This window comes from Malus domestica, chromosome 13, assembly GCF_042453785.1.
Source record: "Malus domestica chromosome 13, GDT2T_hap1".
Taxonomy (NCBI): Eukaryota; Viridiplantae; Streptophyta; class Magnoliopsida; order Rosales; family Rosaceae; genus Malus; species Malus domestica.
This window is the reverse complement of record NC_091673.1, coordinates 8409936-8426744: the sequence shown is the minus strand read 5'-3', so window position 1 is coordinate 8426744 and position 16809 is coordinate 8409936. Positions and strand designations below refer to the sequence as shown.

General features: G+C 36.8%; 2 protein-coding genes across 2 annotated transcripts; one reads left to right on the top strand and one right to left on the bottom strand.

The window, feature by feature from the left end:
- Nucleotides 1-7416: 7416 nt before the first annotated feature.
- LOC103452145 (uncharacterized) lies at nucleotides 7417-8037 on the top strand. The gene has a single exon (XM_008391643.4). It carries the CDS (start codon nucleotides 7526-7528, stop codon nucleotides 7820-7822), a length of 297 nt encoding a protein of 98 aa, XP_008389865.1. The 5' UTR covers nucleotides 7417-7525; the 3' UTR covers nucleotides 7823-8037.
- Nucleotides 8038-9074: 1037 nt separating this feature from the next.
- LOC103452146 (chlorophyll a-b binding protein, chloroplastic) lies at nucleotides 9075-11179 on the bottom strand. The gene is made up of 5 exons (XM_008391644.4): nucleotides 10777-11179; nucleotides 10465-10653; nucleotides 10031-10068; nucleotides 9411-9925; nucleotides 9075-9301 (listed from the first exon to the last, which is right to left on the bottom strand). The coding sequence occupies exons 1-5, from the start codon at nucleotides 11025-11027 to the stop codon at nucleotides 9284-9286; spliced, it is 1011 nt and encodes a 336-aa protein (XP_008389866.3). The 5' UTR covers nucleotides 11028-11179; the 3' UTR covers nucleotides 9075-9283.
- Nucleotides 11180-16809: the final 5630 nt, after the last annotated feature.

Below are 16809 nucleotides of genomic sequence, written 5' to 3'. Positions count from 1 at the left end.
GAAGGAGGAGCTGCCTCTTCACGAATGTTCAAGTCAAAACGTCGATCAGAAGGGCCTGCCATTTTCTGAAGGTGTTGAGAAAGAAGAGTCGGACTGATCAAGATTAAACAAGTGCAAGAAGGGAGTGTTTACAAGAGGGAGCTCAAGTATGTTGTGGAACAAAATTAACGCCTCTATAAAAAGAAGAATTCAAAGAGGCGCTCCTCAGAAATTGAAGAGGCGTCCTCTCGCAAATCGAAGAGTCGGGCACCTTTCTCAAAAGCCGGATTCTTTTCTCAAAAGAGGCGTTCATTTCTTAAAAGTTGGGCTTGCTCAGAAACCACGAGCCGAACCCCGGATTTCGCAAGATCAATTCGTCCAGACGTGTTGTCACCCGTCACATGCAACTGGCAGCTCTGCGAAAATCACGGGCAGTCTGTCGAAGTGCCGATTCCAACCATCTGTCTCTCTTAGCCTAGTCAGCACTTGTCACATGCAACTGGCAGCTTTGCGGAAATTACGGGCAGCTTTGTCAGAAAGCGCGTAATTTGTACTATTCATCCATCCACCGGCTGCCGACAATGAGTGAGAGAACAGTTCCGGTTGTGAAGACAAGTCCTATAAGTTTCTACCTTCGCCTTCCACAGCAAAAGCACACTCTCTCAGCACACCCTCTCAACTCTTCTTCATCTCCGAAAATGCATTCCCAAAGAATCCTCTCGAGTCACTCTGTGTTCCTCATTCCTTGGGATACTCCTGCGAACAACCCATTCAAAGCAAAAGTATTTCATATCATAAAGGTTGAAAGCAAGAGTATCTCATATCATGCTTTCTCCATGTCCTTCTCCTTGTCTTTGTTTTCCGACAAGGAGAAGGAGAGCAATCAGCCAGCATTTGGTATCAATCTTCCGATCTGGAGCCAACTGCCTGGAACCCCTTCCTGATTGCTTACCTAGCCTTGCTCTCAAGTACTCATCTTCATCATCTTGTGCTTCCTCTTTGTCTACCACATCTACCTGGGGGACAGTAAGGGAAGTGAAAATGATACCTCGAAGCATGTGGAGACAATTCATCTAGGGACAAGGAGAAAGAAAGCAAGAGGTGGGCACTTGGAAAGATTGAAGAAAGAATCAGACCAAAACAGCTACCTTGTGCCTGCCCGCCATGCAGAGGAAACAAGCAGAGAAGAATGCAGACTGTGCAATCCTCGCTCAGAATTCCAAATCAGTTCAAGAGGAAAGCTGTGGAAAGTCAACAAGCGACCAATGATCACCTATTAGTTCTATTCATTATCTTTTATTTTCATTTTCAATTTTTCGTTTGCATTTTTCTACATTATCTTGCGTCCTTAACTGAATTATTTCTTTTCTTTGCAGGAACTTTTGGTTATTTCCACCCTTGAAGTTGATTGCAGAATTTTAGCTTGGGGGGTCATCGCTTGATTTTACTGCAAATTAGGGAAGTTTTCAGTCCAATTGCTTTATTTTGTTTTTTATTATTTTGTTTATTTTATTTATTTTTGCATTATAGTGTTTTCTGACATTGGGGACAATGTCCAGTTTAAGTATGGGGGTAAAGGGTAAAAATGACCAAATTGAAATTTTTTGTACCTTCAACTTCGAACTGGTTTCATTTGTTTCTGTGTTGTTGCTTTTTATTTTTTAGTTTTGTTTTCTCTATAAAAAAAAAAAAATCGGAAAATTTAAAAATCCAAAAATATTGTCTTGTTTTCCTTATTGTTTTGAATTAGATTTTTGTTAGTTTCCCGACCCAATGATATAATTGGGTAAAATTTGAACCATGATCATCAAGAACTTAGTTAACATGTGTTTTGTGAAATTCCTAATTCTCGTATTAGTTTTGTACATGTTTGATCATCTTTGAAAAACCAAATGCACATAGCCTTGTTGATGTGAAACTAAAGCATGACTTAAAGCTTCATATGTGAATTTAGTGACCATATACATCCTATGTGAGTTTTTGAGCCTATTGAAAGTGTGTGCATTTTTCATACACTCCTATTCTTTCATGTGTGATGAACTTATGTGAGATACATCTCTAGAACTTGCGTAACGATCTTTCGAAATGTTTGTCATTGATTGCATGAACTTGGAAATGATGGAGGCATTAGGTTTACCACCATGGCCCAAATAACCATGTTTCCCAAAGAAAAATGATATCATTAGATTGCCAATTTGAGCCGTATATGTTGAACCTTTTGTTTCTTATCACCAGATATGTCTACCCTTATACCTGAAACATTTTTTCCTTACCCTTTTCCAAGCGAGCAATGCGAGATTGTCTTATGAGAAACGTTTGTTAAGTACTGTGAAGGTGTTTGGCAAAAGAATAAGTGTGGGGGTATTTCATGTTTGTATTTCAAAAAAAAAAAAAAGAAAAAAAAAAGAAAAAGAAAGATTGTATACAAAGAAAATAAAAGTTTTTAAAGTTTCAGTTTAAGGTTGTGGTTGGAGATGTCTGAAGAATCGTTGGAGAGCTTGAGTTCTTATAAATCTAAAGAAAAGAATTGCTTGCAATGTAGCTTGGAACTTGTGTTTTCCTATTCTTTCGTTTCAATAACCCTATCCCTAAACCTCATTACATCCAATAAAAGTCCTCTTGATTTAAGTTTTGCAATTATGACTGTGGAGAAGTGATCTTTATGCAAGCTTATAGTAGAAATTTCACATTTGATTCTTTGAGCGAAACACATTAAAACTAAACACATGTGTGATTGAGTGCATATCCAGTGAGAAGGTCGCTAGTTTGCATATGATGATTTTAAAAATAAAAACTTGAAATTGCATTAGCATGGCTATCTCACACACTACACTTCAAGGATGATTTAAAGATTACAGCTAATATTTGAATAAGGAAGATGAACTTGAATTAACTTGTTTGGTGCTAGCTATGGTTCTTGATGATTTGTGTTCTCAAATTCTATGAGGGTCGCATAGGGGGAAACTAATGTTTTTCATGTTAGTACTTTTTCATGTTTTCTTTGTTTTGCTCGAGGACTAGCAAAAGCTAAGTATGGGGGTATTTGATAGGATCATATATATATATATTTTTACTTCAAATTCACTCGTCTTTTCTTAGTTAGTTCCTTATATTTTTGAGCTATTTACGTTATTTTTTTATGTTTATAGGATTTGTTATGCAAAGAAAATAAAAATGGCACAAATGAGTTTTAAATAATAAATTCGTCGAAAATTGCTTTAGTCGTTCTCATTCTGTCATGAGTTGGCTGTTACAATTTTAATTGTATGGTCTATTTATGTTGTAGTGCCTTAGAATATTAATTCTATGATTTTTTCTTTTACTATTGCCGTCCAAGTTGTGGCCATCTTGTCTACTCATGTATTTTTATTGTCTTCTGCACTAAAATTTGTTTCTTTTGGAAGAAAAGAAAATAACAAGTGCCTGTGCAGCGTGAGGTGGAGAGCAAAAAGAAGCTACCTGGCGTGGAAAAAAAAAAAGAATAAAAAGAAATGAAGAGCACTAAGCCTTGTGCGGTAGGTGAAGCAGAAAGCAGAAAAATAAAATATAAGTTAGCTGCTTGCGCAGCACAGGAAGAAAAAGAGGAACCATGCACTGCCTTAGGCAGTGAGGAATCTTGTGGGTGGAACAAAAGAAAACAAAAGAATGAAAAAGAAGAAAAATATATTATACAAGTGCTTTGCAGCGTGCAAGAGTGGGAGAAGCTGAGAGAGCATACGGAAAAAGAGGGAATAATGGAAGCTGCCTGGGCAGTTTGAGAAATTCATAAAAAAAAGGCTCGGTGGAAAAACAAAGGAGGATAACAATAAAAGCTGCACCTTGCAGCGATTTTGAAGGGGGGCCTCGGGAGCGAGAGAAGGGAGCTGCCCTTTGGGCAGCTCGCAGAGACGCAGGAAGAGGACCGAGAGGAGAGTGCTGCCATTGGGCAGCTTGAGGAAAGGAAGTCAGTGGCGAGGAGGACAGGAGGTCAGCATGAAAATGCAGTTCAGAGTCCATGCAGTTCAGAGTCCAAGCAGCAGATCCTTTCTTTCGGTTTAATCTTTCCAAACTCCTATTTTATTTTTGTTTTAATAATGTGTAATTAATTTTATTTTGGCTAGAGGTTAATTCGAAACCATGAATATATTTGTAATATGAATTGATTACCTTCAGTTGTGATTTCTGAGTTGTGATTTAATTTGCTTAACTGCTTGATAGATAACTTATTTTTGTATGTCGATTAAGGATGCATACTTAATTTACATGCATGAATTTGATGCTAGAATATAAGTGAATTTCACCTAATCGTTATGAACTTATATTCACAAGTAGTGAAGGTTGCTAGTCACAATCACGTTAAGTAAATTCTTGGCATAAGTTTCATGCAAATCATAGTAACGAGTGCCTCGTCAATGCTTATGTTTTTCAATGATTCTTGCTTGTATCTCTATTATGCAATTCATGTAGGGAACTTGTAGGGAATGTTTTGGGTTGTCGTATGCAATCATCCAACCCAATAACTTGTGGAAAAACTGAGGGTTAATTAGTGCAATTCACGGTTAATTTGGGGCGTTGAGATTTACAATTTATTGAAAGAACAACTGAAAATCAATTTAGGTTGCATATGTGTCATGTGTGGAGAAGAACCCTCTAGCTAGTCCGTCATTTATCCTTTCACCTTAATTTTATGTTTTTTTTGTCAATTCTGTAATTTAATTAAGTTTAATTTACTTTTCATCAAAACCAAACACCCATCCATTATTAAATTATATTATTTAGTTAGTTTTCTTTATTGTTAGTCTTTTAATTTAATTTTCGTCCATTTCAGTTCCTAGTGTTTAATTTAATTGTTTTCATTATTTTGAGTCATTTTAAGTGTGTTTCGAGTTATTAGAGTTTTTAGCCTAGTTTTGTGTCCTTGAGTCTTATTTAATATTTTTAAATTAATTTAGAATAGATTAGCAATCCCTCCTAATCCCCGGCCTAGAACGATACCCTACTTACATCTATACTACAATTGTCAAAAAGAGGGTTTAATTTCTGTGTCAAGTAATTCTCACATCAATAAGCTCAACAAAATGAATATTTTTTTTGAATGGTTAGTAGAATTATAATTAACCATTATAGATATATTGTGGCCTACTGGTGTGTTTGGCTTCCAAATTATAAATTTCGGGATGTTACAAATTGGTATCAGAACGAATGATACTGCTCTACAATATGCAGTATTCTCGAGTTCATGTTGGTGTGAATTATGATTTGCATTGATATTGCATTATTTATAATTCCTATGATTAATGTGGCATTAATGAGAAATATACATGTATTATGAATCTCGCACTGGCAGGAGGGTGAACGTATATACTCTCGTGTTTTGATGATGTGAAATATGATTATGGTGATATTGTTATATTTCACAAGTTTTATGAATCATGAGGCATTTATGTGATATGCATATGAATTGAGAATGCATTATTTCCAAATTTTGTGGATAAGTGGCATCCAGGTGATATATATATGGTGGACCACTCGCACATGTGGCATGGTGCAATTTTCATGGCGATTATGGAGTTTTGTGAGTGGAAATTATGATTTGCATTGTGGTTGCATATTTCAGAATTTCTATGAATATGTGAGATGCATATATGTATTATGGATTACTCACGTATGTTGTTGTGAGCACAGGTTCCTATGGATTGAAAATGTAGGTTCCCTGGATGATTTTGATGACCTGAGAGTGAAAGGGACTGTGAGGTTCCCTTGGGTTTCGATCCCCTAAACCTTCAGATGGTGTTATACAGTCAGGGTACTCCTGTGGGATAGTCTATGTGGTATGTCCGTTCGAAATAGACACTCCTGGATTGAGAGTTACTAGGAGTGAAAGGCATTGCGCACTACCTTGGGTTTCAATCCCCTAAACCTTTGGAGGCCTACGCAGCCGAACATGTACCATATTCTGTGGGGAAGGTACTTGGTTCTGGGGTGTAGTGTAGGAATAACTGGACACTCTCGTTACCATACTTCATGTTGTGTGGTCAGATTGAAGTGAGGGTAATCGGCTGCGGGACCGGTCATCAGGTTGGATTATGTTGGCACACGAATTTTGAAGGTGAATCATGGTGATGGCTATGTTTAGCCAATGATGGTAAGTGATTTTACTAGTGATTGTGATTTGGAATTCCAATGGTTTTGGCTGGAGTTTTTTTATATTTGAATTGCCAATTTAAATGGTTTGGCTTGAAATTGTGATATTTATTTCCCCGACGATGGTTACGGTTGGGAATTTATCATAATTGTTTTGCCAATGATGAATATGGCAATGATTGTAAGTAGTTTACCAATAAGTGTGATTAGTATGCTAGGGTTATTTGACCAATGGTAGATGTGGTTTGATTTAAGAGAAGAAATTGGTGATAAATTATGAAAATTTAATCGTATGGTTTGGTAAGTTAATTATGGTTGTAGTTTTTGTGAGCGATTAAGAAAATTAAATAAAGAATAAACAAAAATTTAATTTGGGCCTATCATTGGAATTATTTCCCGAAAATAAATATTTCGAGGGTGGAGCGTTACATTGCAACAAATTTGTAAGTTAAGGTACGCCATTGTAACTTTTAAAACAAAATCCCTCAAAATTCAAATCTTAGATCTGTCATTGCCTCTTATAACAAAAGATATCGTCATTTTTATTGAACATTTGTCATATATATGTTGGAGGCATATTTTCTACCCTCCCACTTCTCGTGCTCTCTTGTTTTGTGTGGTTATGGTTAAGCCACGTCAACATTTTATATTATTTTTTTTATAGAGATAATAAGACAAAAATGAATAGTAATATAAAATATTGACGTGGTTTAACCGTGACCACACAAACAGGAGGACACGGAAAGTGAGAGGGCAAAAAATTTGCCTCCATATATGCTTGGAGTAGGAAAATATGATAATGCTAACCACACTCACATAGATTCTCCACTATTCAGATAATTTTTATCACCACCCATAAAAATTTCAAAACCAATTTCCCATCACACCCCCTAAATTTCCAACATGTGATGTACAAGAATAAGATAAGAAAATCAATATCAAGTGGTACATGCCACCAAGGCTCCAAGTAGAAGTAGCGTACAAGGAAGCAAACACGTCCACAACATTCCAGATCCCCCGACCTCCATAAAAATCCTCTCAGGATCCTTAAGGTAAGAATTCTAGAGATTTGTAAATCGTGTCCGTTCATTATAAATCTTATTATCAGTTTTTATCAAATACTATTTATGTTTAATTTTAAATAAAAATATTTAAAATAATTTTTGATCGTATAATATACTATAAACGGACATAATTGACAGATTCCTATAATCCGAACTATCCTTCGAGAATCCGGATTCTTAAAAATCTCACCCAACCCAACCGCGTCAACGTGTCCATTCCCCTCACCACTTTAAATTCTTCAGTAAAACCCCCATAAGTTAATAAAAATCTTTGTTCCTCTCTCTCTCTACACCTTTCGCTTCTTTTCCTCCCTCTCTCTGCTCTCTCCCTCCTCGTTATCCGACGCATCACCAAACAAATGGGAGGTCCGATCGTGCTGACTCAGCTCGCCACCGGTCTCGGCGTCTTGGCGGGCGCGGTCTTCGTCAAATCGGTCATGGACCAGAAGCCCATGGCCGGCCCCTTCCCGCGCTGTCCCAGGTGCAACGGAACGGGTCGGGTCACCTGCTTCTGCTCGCGCTGGTCCGATGGTGATGTCGGGTGCCGGAGCTGTGCCGGCTCGGGTCGTACGTTTTGTAGCAGCTGTGGTGGGTCGGGTACGAGTCGGCCGCTTCCGGTTCAGATCTCCGTACAGCGCCCCAACCCTCCGTCTTAGCCGGTTCGGTTTTGCTTCTTATTAGAAAGTTATAGAATTTCTCTCTTTCCTGTCAATTTTTTTTCCCAAAGAAGAGATTTGTGAAAATTACAAAAAATTAAATCCTGTATTATAGTAAATTAATGATACTTTGAGAGAAGAAGAGGGGGTGAGAGTTCGTCATTAAGCTGTAATGAGATGACTTTCCTTCAAATTAATATATTTTTATGACTAAATTTGTCTGCTTATTGACAAATTTGTTGCCTTTAAGTGTAATTTGTTTGTAAATTGTATTGGGTTCCTCAGAATTTCATAATTTAGTTTACTGAAGTTTAATTAGAATTTTAGTATTTGCTGCTTAATTTGTTGCTTGAATTTTCTTGTGGCCACAAGTTTGTGTTGAAGTTTCAGGATTTTAGGTCCAAACAGTTTATCTTCGAGAAATGATTTCCGTACACATTTTTTCCTCCTACATTCTTGTTTGTTTTAGTGCATTAATTCTTCAAAAATGTGTAGACTAACGAAAAAAAAATGTGCGGAAATCACTTCTTATTTTATCTCCAAACCAACCATCTATTTGAATTGTGTTTGCATACCAACTAACATGAATTTGGGTTCCATTAGGCGTAGCTTCATAAAAGTTGAATGCTTCAAAACAAATAATTTTCAACTTGGGGGGATTGATTGACAAGTTAGACTTTGAATATAATATGATCTGATGAATATACATGTATGGAGCTCACCGTCCTGATTAAAATCTTTTGGAGGCTATTACTTGTGGATGTTAGGTGGCAACTTGGGGAAAGGGATCATTTCCGGATCTCTTCCTCTTAATCCACAAAATCAGGAAATCCGTGCCGTTGAAATTTGATCTAGCAGTTGAAGTTATTATAACTTTTAAAGTGGGCTCTTGTTTGTAGCTATTGAATCAAATTTCAACGGATCTCTTGATTTTGTGGATTAAGAGGAGGATCCTTCTGCAACTTAGTATCAAAGTGGATAATTTTTTAACTTTTTTTGGTCAACAGCGGATGATTAAGTGATCTTATACAACTTTCCGATGAAATTAAATATGCACAAATAAAATTGATTACAAAAAAACAGCAAATATCGAATTGTGATTATGTACCGCTTTTCTCTATTATTTTATTTGCAACATAAATTTTGATTAAAAATTTGTTATCGATTTTACTGTTTATAAATCCCAAGCTAGTTTGATAAGAAGAACATCAGTTAACATTGTTGCATGCCATGCATATGCAGTTGGAATAAGTTTGTAGGTCACCAGCTGATTTCATACATATTGGAACGAAGGTTCCAAAGAGATTTTTGTACACAAGCACATCAAATTACAAGTTTTTAGTCCTACAAATTTCCCTTGGAACAACACAATACTTCTCAGCCTCTTTTCCCGGATCGATGACAACGTTGCTCCTTCTCCTCCCGCACTTGAAAGCCCCAGTTAGAATTCTCCTTCGTTCCTCACTTGGGGGAGAAAGACTGCCAAAAACCAACCAAAACAATTAGATATGTTAACCCTAATTAAGAAAACCCTAAGCATCCAATCAAATTAGTTTAAATCAATTTAAAGTGCGCTAATTGCACTCACAGCGAAAATGGTGGCATGGCCGGGATCAGCGAGGTGAGCGAAGAGGTTGTCGATGGGGCCAGTCCCAGTGTAAATGTGTTGAAACCAAGCCCCCATCACAGCCAACATAGCTAGCCTTCCGTTCTTAATCTCCTTTGTCCTCAACTCCTTGATCTTCTCAGGCGAGCCGCTTCCCCATCCAAGTGGGTCGAACCAGAGCCCTCCCGGGTACCCTACATCTGTCCCGGTGAGCTTGTTGTTGGGGAAGATTGGGTCGGTGTTAACGGAGCCGGGCTTGAGGATGTCGGCCCATCTCCTCCCCTCGGCCCACCCGATCAAAACAAGCTCAACGACGAAGAGAGTGGTGGTGTCTGTGAAGTACTCTTGCTCTCCGGCTGTGTACCATGACGGGGTGTTTAGAATGCCGATTTTGGTCAAGAATTCGGGGATGAAGATTCCGGCTGCGCCGAGCATTGCCCATCTGCAGTGTACAAGCTCTGCTTGCTGGTTCCATTTCAGGCTGTCTGGGTCAGATGCTGTAATTACATTTTAACAAACATTATTAGTTACAAATTTCATCAGCATTTAGAGAATATGTGAGAATTATGGTTAGGGATTAATAGCATTGGTGTTCGACTTACAAAGACCAAGAGGATCGAAGCCGAAGTCTCCTGGCAGGCTGCATTATTATAACACTTAATCAGTAAGGTAGAGAGACAACGTAAAATACCATATAGAGAGTTGTTTCGTGACGGTTTAGGTTCACATGCTACTATGCTAGCAACGTAAACATCTTATATTGTAATCTAGTCTGGTAAGAGAACATTTTTCTATAAGCAAACATTTTATTAACAACTTAAGATTCAATGATGCGGCTATGAACCAAAGATATTCAGACAAATGTCGACTTAATTAAGGGTTTAGGTTCAATTATGTGAATATGAACCACATTGTTGGACAGTTATCAACTTAATTAATGGTTTAGACTTGCATGTTGATGCTGGTAACCAAAATATTTCATGTTGCTAGATAGTCTGATAAGAGAACATTCATAAACGGGATATTTTGGACCTACCTTCCATCGAGCCATGGGGGAGGGGTGCTTCCTGGAAACCACAGAGGTCTATCGGGGTCAGCAGCAGCCGCACGTACTGTAAAAGATGACGATGATCCTTTGGTGGCTGTGAAGCTTCTCACTCTCAGCTTCCTCCCACCAAAGAAAGAAGCCTTAGTTGCCGCCAAAGAAGACCCACCCTTCTGGGAGCTGCAGCATAATTCACATCTTGCTTGTATTAATTAACAACGCGAAGGAACAAAAAACTCCAAAACCCCAATAAACCATGCAAGAGTACGTAATTAAGCACACATTAAATTAATAAATAAATACCGCGACGATACAGCGACGGCTGCAATGGCGGAAGAGGTAGCCCAGGCGGAGGCCATTTTTCGAGGCTTCGACCAAACTTTGTTGCTTATTTGATCTGTGAAACTGTATGGGGTTTGGAGTGTTTGGGGAGAGAGACGCAGATGAGTTAATGTAAAGAATTGAAGGGGCTTATCTTGTAGGATAGGAGAGTGGTGTCCGATTGGCTTTTGGGGTGCCATGTGGCATGCAGAATCTGAGAGTGGGCCCTTCATTCCTTCCACGTCCAGTTGTTGAGCTTACCTGGAAAAATCACAAGCTGGTGGCTTAGATTACAAGTCAGAGCCACCAATATATCTGAGAACTGATCGCAACCAATGAGGGCATCGTATAAGGAGGCCCAAGTAGATATTTGATATTCTCACATAAGGTAATGTTTGTTATCCAATTTCATATATGAAACACTGGACAAACGTAACAATGTCGACTTACTTATAACTTAAAGCCTCATTGGCTTGTATTTTAATGTGTTGGCGAAGTTCGAATCAGTTTTCTTCTTGGGAAATTCTTGATGTAGTGCATTAAGGTCTTACGCAGATTTCTCTTACATGCCGTTTTTATGAGTAAACTAATTCCAAGACGGCCCATTTGAGTTTTGTTGGGTAAGGATGAGGCTATTCACAGTTCAAGTGGGCTTCCTGGGCTATTTCACTGGGCTATTTCAAGAAAAGAGCCCAATCATAACTTTGGAAGGACTTTAAATGCTAAAACAGGAGGAGTTTTTTTAACAAATTTCATAGCCTTATTATTACGAAGCAGCTGTAAAAATCGTACGGGAAAGAGTGTTGGTTACTCAAAATAATCAACAGAAAGCAACAGCTGTGAAAATCATTTTGGAAACAACAGATAAAAACCTAAATCTTTTTTAATGTTTCTTACAGTTTCAAAATATTAAATATATTCTTAAGCTGATGCGGCGAACATGCCATCATGTAAGTGGGCCACACTAGTGCCACGTCGCAAACTCAACAATTTTCTTAACGGATTCCACAGAATGTGAGAAAATAAGACGAAAATCGAGTTTCAAATGGTAAAGTACATCAAATTTCATTTTTAGATTGCAAAATAAGACGAAACTAGAGTTTCAAGGAGTATGACTAAAAATAAACCTTCAATAATTTCTGCATACAAGTAGTATTATGTGTACTAAAGCAGAAACGTTTTGACTTTTGACCCATATATGGAAGGAAGGAGTAACTATAGAAAATGGCTTCACTATGATGAAAACTTTTCAATGATGCAAAGAATAAAAAGTTACGGAGAAGATCTTCCTCTTCAATTGATTGCGTTTTAGCAAACCCTCCTCTTTTACTTATTTTGGTTAAAACTCCGTCTTTCCTTAGAAGAAAAAATAATGAAAAGAGCTTGAAAACTTTGAGTTTTAATGATAAGGACAAAATAAAGGGTAAAGTAAAAAGTACCATAATGGACTTTTTAATGTAAAAATGTGGTTTTTCGTTAAAATAAACAGTGCCGAGAGCTTTGCGTTAAAGTTTCCTTCTTTAGACTAATTCATAGTAATAATATTGTTTGTAATTAAAAAATGATAAGGGTTAAAAAAATGATGCGTGTATTAGGGTTACTGAGACATAATTATCCCAAAAATTACCCCAAGAGATAAAGCAACCGACCAATAAATCTAGCTAGTTTGGTGGAGAATGGTCCTTTTAAGGAAGCAAATGGTGGTTAGCAGATTTAAGTAACGTAATTAGTGATTGTTTTGATGTCTACCAACAACATCAAAGCATGTTTGATACACATAAATTAAGGCATCGCAAAAATCTTTATGTTCTTCTCCTTTACTTCATATAATTTCCTTTGGATTTCTTATCTATAATTTTGCCATGTAACCATGTGCTCTCTATTACTATTGCAATTATGTCTGCCAAGAAAATTATAGCATAAAACGATGTCGTAATCATGTCTCAGAGAGAAGTCATTAAGAATTATTATAACATTTCAAAATTACAAATCTCTCCCTAGGAGGTATTAGCAATGTAAAGTCACGTGATGTACTATTTGAGTTGAATAGTAACACCACATGTCTGTGTTCTATCTTAAGATTTCAACGTCGAACCAAGAGCTCACATCTACGTAATAAGACTAACATTAACCGTTGAATACAAAATTACAAATTATAGCACAAACTGACTTGTGTTGAATTTCATCACAAAAATCTGAATGCGATTAAAAATATTACTATTTAATATAAATTTTAGTTTGTTCTTTTAGATTTGTGTAATTCCATCCCTCAAACCTTACGGTTACACTGAAAAATTACTTCTCTATGTGACAGACAAGTAGGGTCGATTCCTAAAGTTTGATTAGCATACAATTCTATGTTTTCTCATATCTCCTTTTCTTTGTTTCTTAATTGCGGAGCCAACAAGCGAAGACGCAGTCCTATGGATCATTGTATATTTTTATTTTCCGTTGACGTGCGAAGTAGAAAGTAAACAAGAACCAGTCCCAGTTAGTTTATTTTTCTGAAAGTACTAAATCATGCCCATCTGAAAAGCTAATTATATTATTATGTCGGATTTTCTTCTCTTTTTTATGATGGTGCTTCTCAATTTATGTCCACACCAGTCATGATATGTTCACATGGTATCGATCGGTGGTGGATTTAAGTTCAAGAATGTGATTAAATGGTGGGGGCAAATCTGATGCCAATAATGCACACAGTTTGTAGTTGGAGAGCATTTCGCCAAATTGCAAGGGAATTGGGATTTAAAGGTGGCAAGATGGTAATTACATCTTAGTCATTCATCATGTATTGTGCGGTCAGAAATCATTTGACTTTTTTTATTTAAAATTAAACACAAATAATACCTGACGAAAAATGGCCGTACGATATATGATGAACAGCTAGGATGTGAGAATCCGTACGATCCTCATAAAGTGGATCCAGAGAGGATTCTCTTCCATACATCGGCCAGAAGGAAAGGAGAAAATCAATTTAAATAGGATTACTCTATTCTAACTAATACTGAGATTTTTTGTGATAAAAACTCACACATGACGGATTGGACAGGTGCTAAAGTAGGGACAATATCGGTGTTATTGAAGTGGACCATCAGCCCGTCGACCTGAAAAATTCAACAACCGGTGTAGACACATAATTAAACACAATTGGCTAGATATGAGTTTTTATTTCTAAACCGAACTAAAACATATGGCTTCTACGTACAAATCTACCATTTCGAGAGCTCAGTACTGAGCTTATGCATGATGATAACATGCATGGTGCTTCATCAATTTAATGAGAAAAAAAATATCATGATGGTTAATAGGCTTTCTTGTAGACATTTCTACTTTAAAACTTGTAAGTAGGTGGGTTGAACCTGAAATTTAAACATGAACTAGTTATGTCAAACACTTATTTTACTAATTATCTATCTATATGTGTATTTTAATCCATTGACATTGTAATTATATAATGAATGGGTGCTTGGCATGCCTTAAATCCTAGAAATAAATTTTATTACGAAAAAAATCGTTTATATATTAGAAATTGACCTAGATACTTAGAATTGCTTATATATAATTTGGGATCCGTTGCCACAAAAAAAAAAGACAAGAAGAAATTAATTAAAACAATTCTACAGTGTCTTGTCCACATCCTAAGAAGAAAGTTGAGACTCTACCATAAAACTAATCGACAATATGAGGAGTAATCAAACTTATAGGCCCATGCAAGGTATATTTTCTCATCAATGTAAGATTCATTTTCAACATCCTACTACTTAAGGCAATATCGACACAGGAGCTTACCAAATTAATAAGATTGTCCCTAGAGAATCTTTAAGAAATAAAACCTACAAAGTTAGCTAGAAACTGTCCTATAAGGCAATGGATAGTTCTATTCACACACCTATTTTTACCTCCCACACTCTCTTGTTAATTTGGCTATTGGTTTTCTTCAATTCATTGGATCCGACGGCCAAAAATTGAGGGGATGTGTGAGAAGTAACATAAGGGCAGAGAAGTGAATTGTCGATTCAAATATTGCAATGGATCGATTAATCGAAAATAAATGTGTACGTGAAGGCAGAAGAGGAAATGAAGTAAACCGAAAGGACTTGGTTTTGGGTCAGGCCATAATCTAGTCGTAACCATTGGTGATGTAAACTTAAGATAATTAGATGCCGACCAAAACCAAACATCGGGGTTTTGTATGATGCAACCATTGCTTCTTGTACACCACCTAATCTCTGCCTCTTTATATCTCTTAATAAGTTGATGACAATATACTATCACATTGTCGGCTCTTTCGACGGCCTGTTACTTTCATAATGTTACATATGTATGTTCCGTCATCGATGATCGATCGATGGCGCCGGTAGTCAAGAGTCAACCTTATATTATAACAAGTTAATCAGAATCATTAGTTAATAATTGGTGTGAGTTATATTTGTAATCAGGTCAGATTAAAAGAAAATGAAGCAAACAAACTTGTTAGATAAAACGGAGCTCTCAACCGTGACGTGCAGCCGGAACTCCGTAAAGGTGCATGCATGTCTGACAACCCGAAAGATCACTTTAGCAGTGTTATCGTGCTTTTCTTCTTATTTTTATATGGAACTTGTGTGTTTTAGGTGCTTGCCATATGTTAGAGCTTTGAGGTTAACCATTTTTCTAATCAATCTATAAAATTTGCTTTGGAGTTCGGATTAGAAAGTCTGCGTTTTTAATTGATTATATATAATAACGTGTGGTTTTATGCTAACACACAAACAATTTTCAGATAGAGACGTGCATATATTTATGTTATTGTTATAAATATGTAAAAGTTAGAGAGATAATTTTTACTAGTGACAGGAGCGAAGTAGAGATAAAATATCACACTGTAACTATAACACTAGGGGATGACAAATAAAAGAGGGAGGAATAGATGATGTTATTGATCTTTCTTTCTTTATGTATATTTTGATTGCAGTCGAGTGCTCTATACTTATGTTGAGGTAGATGAGATTGATGTAAAATAGGGAGGAATAGATGAGGTAAAATATTAGATAGAGACGTGCATATACTTATGTTGTCTTGTTAAAACCTTGATAAGAAAAATCCTAGTCGAAGGAAAAAGAGTACAACAGACATGTATCATGGATGCTCCCCCTGATTCCGCATTCTCCAAATTTAGTTGTTTGGTAAGTCGACGTAATCCGATACTTTGCACTAACTTCTGAAACGTGCATTTTGGTAGAGATTTGGTGAACAAATCTGCCAGATTTTCATTAGAACGGATTTGTCTTACTTCAATAGCTTTAGCCTTTTAAAGCTTATGTGCACTGAAAAACTTTGGAGATATGTGTTTAGTTTTATCGCCCTTAATGAATCCTTCCTTCATTTGGGCAACATGGACTACATTATCTTCATGAATGATAGTTGGATTGTCTGTCTTTGAAGTTAGATCACATGAATTCCGGATATGATGGATCATTGATCTTAACCAAGAACATTCACCACTTGCTTCATGTAAAGCAAGTATTTCTGAGTGATTAGAAGATGTAGCAATTAGTGTTTGCATTGTTGAGCGCCATGAGATTGATGTATATCCATTCTTGAACACATATCCAGTTTGTGAGCGGGCTTTATGCGGATCAGAGAGAAAACTAGTATCTTCATATCCAACAAGGACCTGGTCATTTGTCGATTTCTTTGAGTAGAAAATACCCATGTTTGTTGTCACAATACATATTTGACACCCTTCCAATGACGAATTGTTGGAGCAGAGCTATACCTTGCTAACAAGTTGACTGAAAAAGCTATATCTGGTCTAGTATATTGTGCTAAATACAACAAAGCACCTATTGCACTCAGATATAGTACTTCTGGACCAAGAACCAGTTCATCATTTTCTTTTGTACGGAATTGATCTTTCTTAACGTCGAGAGAACGAACAACCATTGACGTGCTGAGTGGATAAGCCTTGTCCATACCAAATCGCTTTAGGATTTTTTCAATGTAAGCTGATTGGTGGACCAAAATTCCACT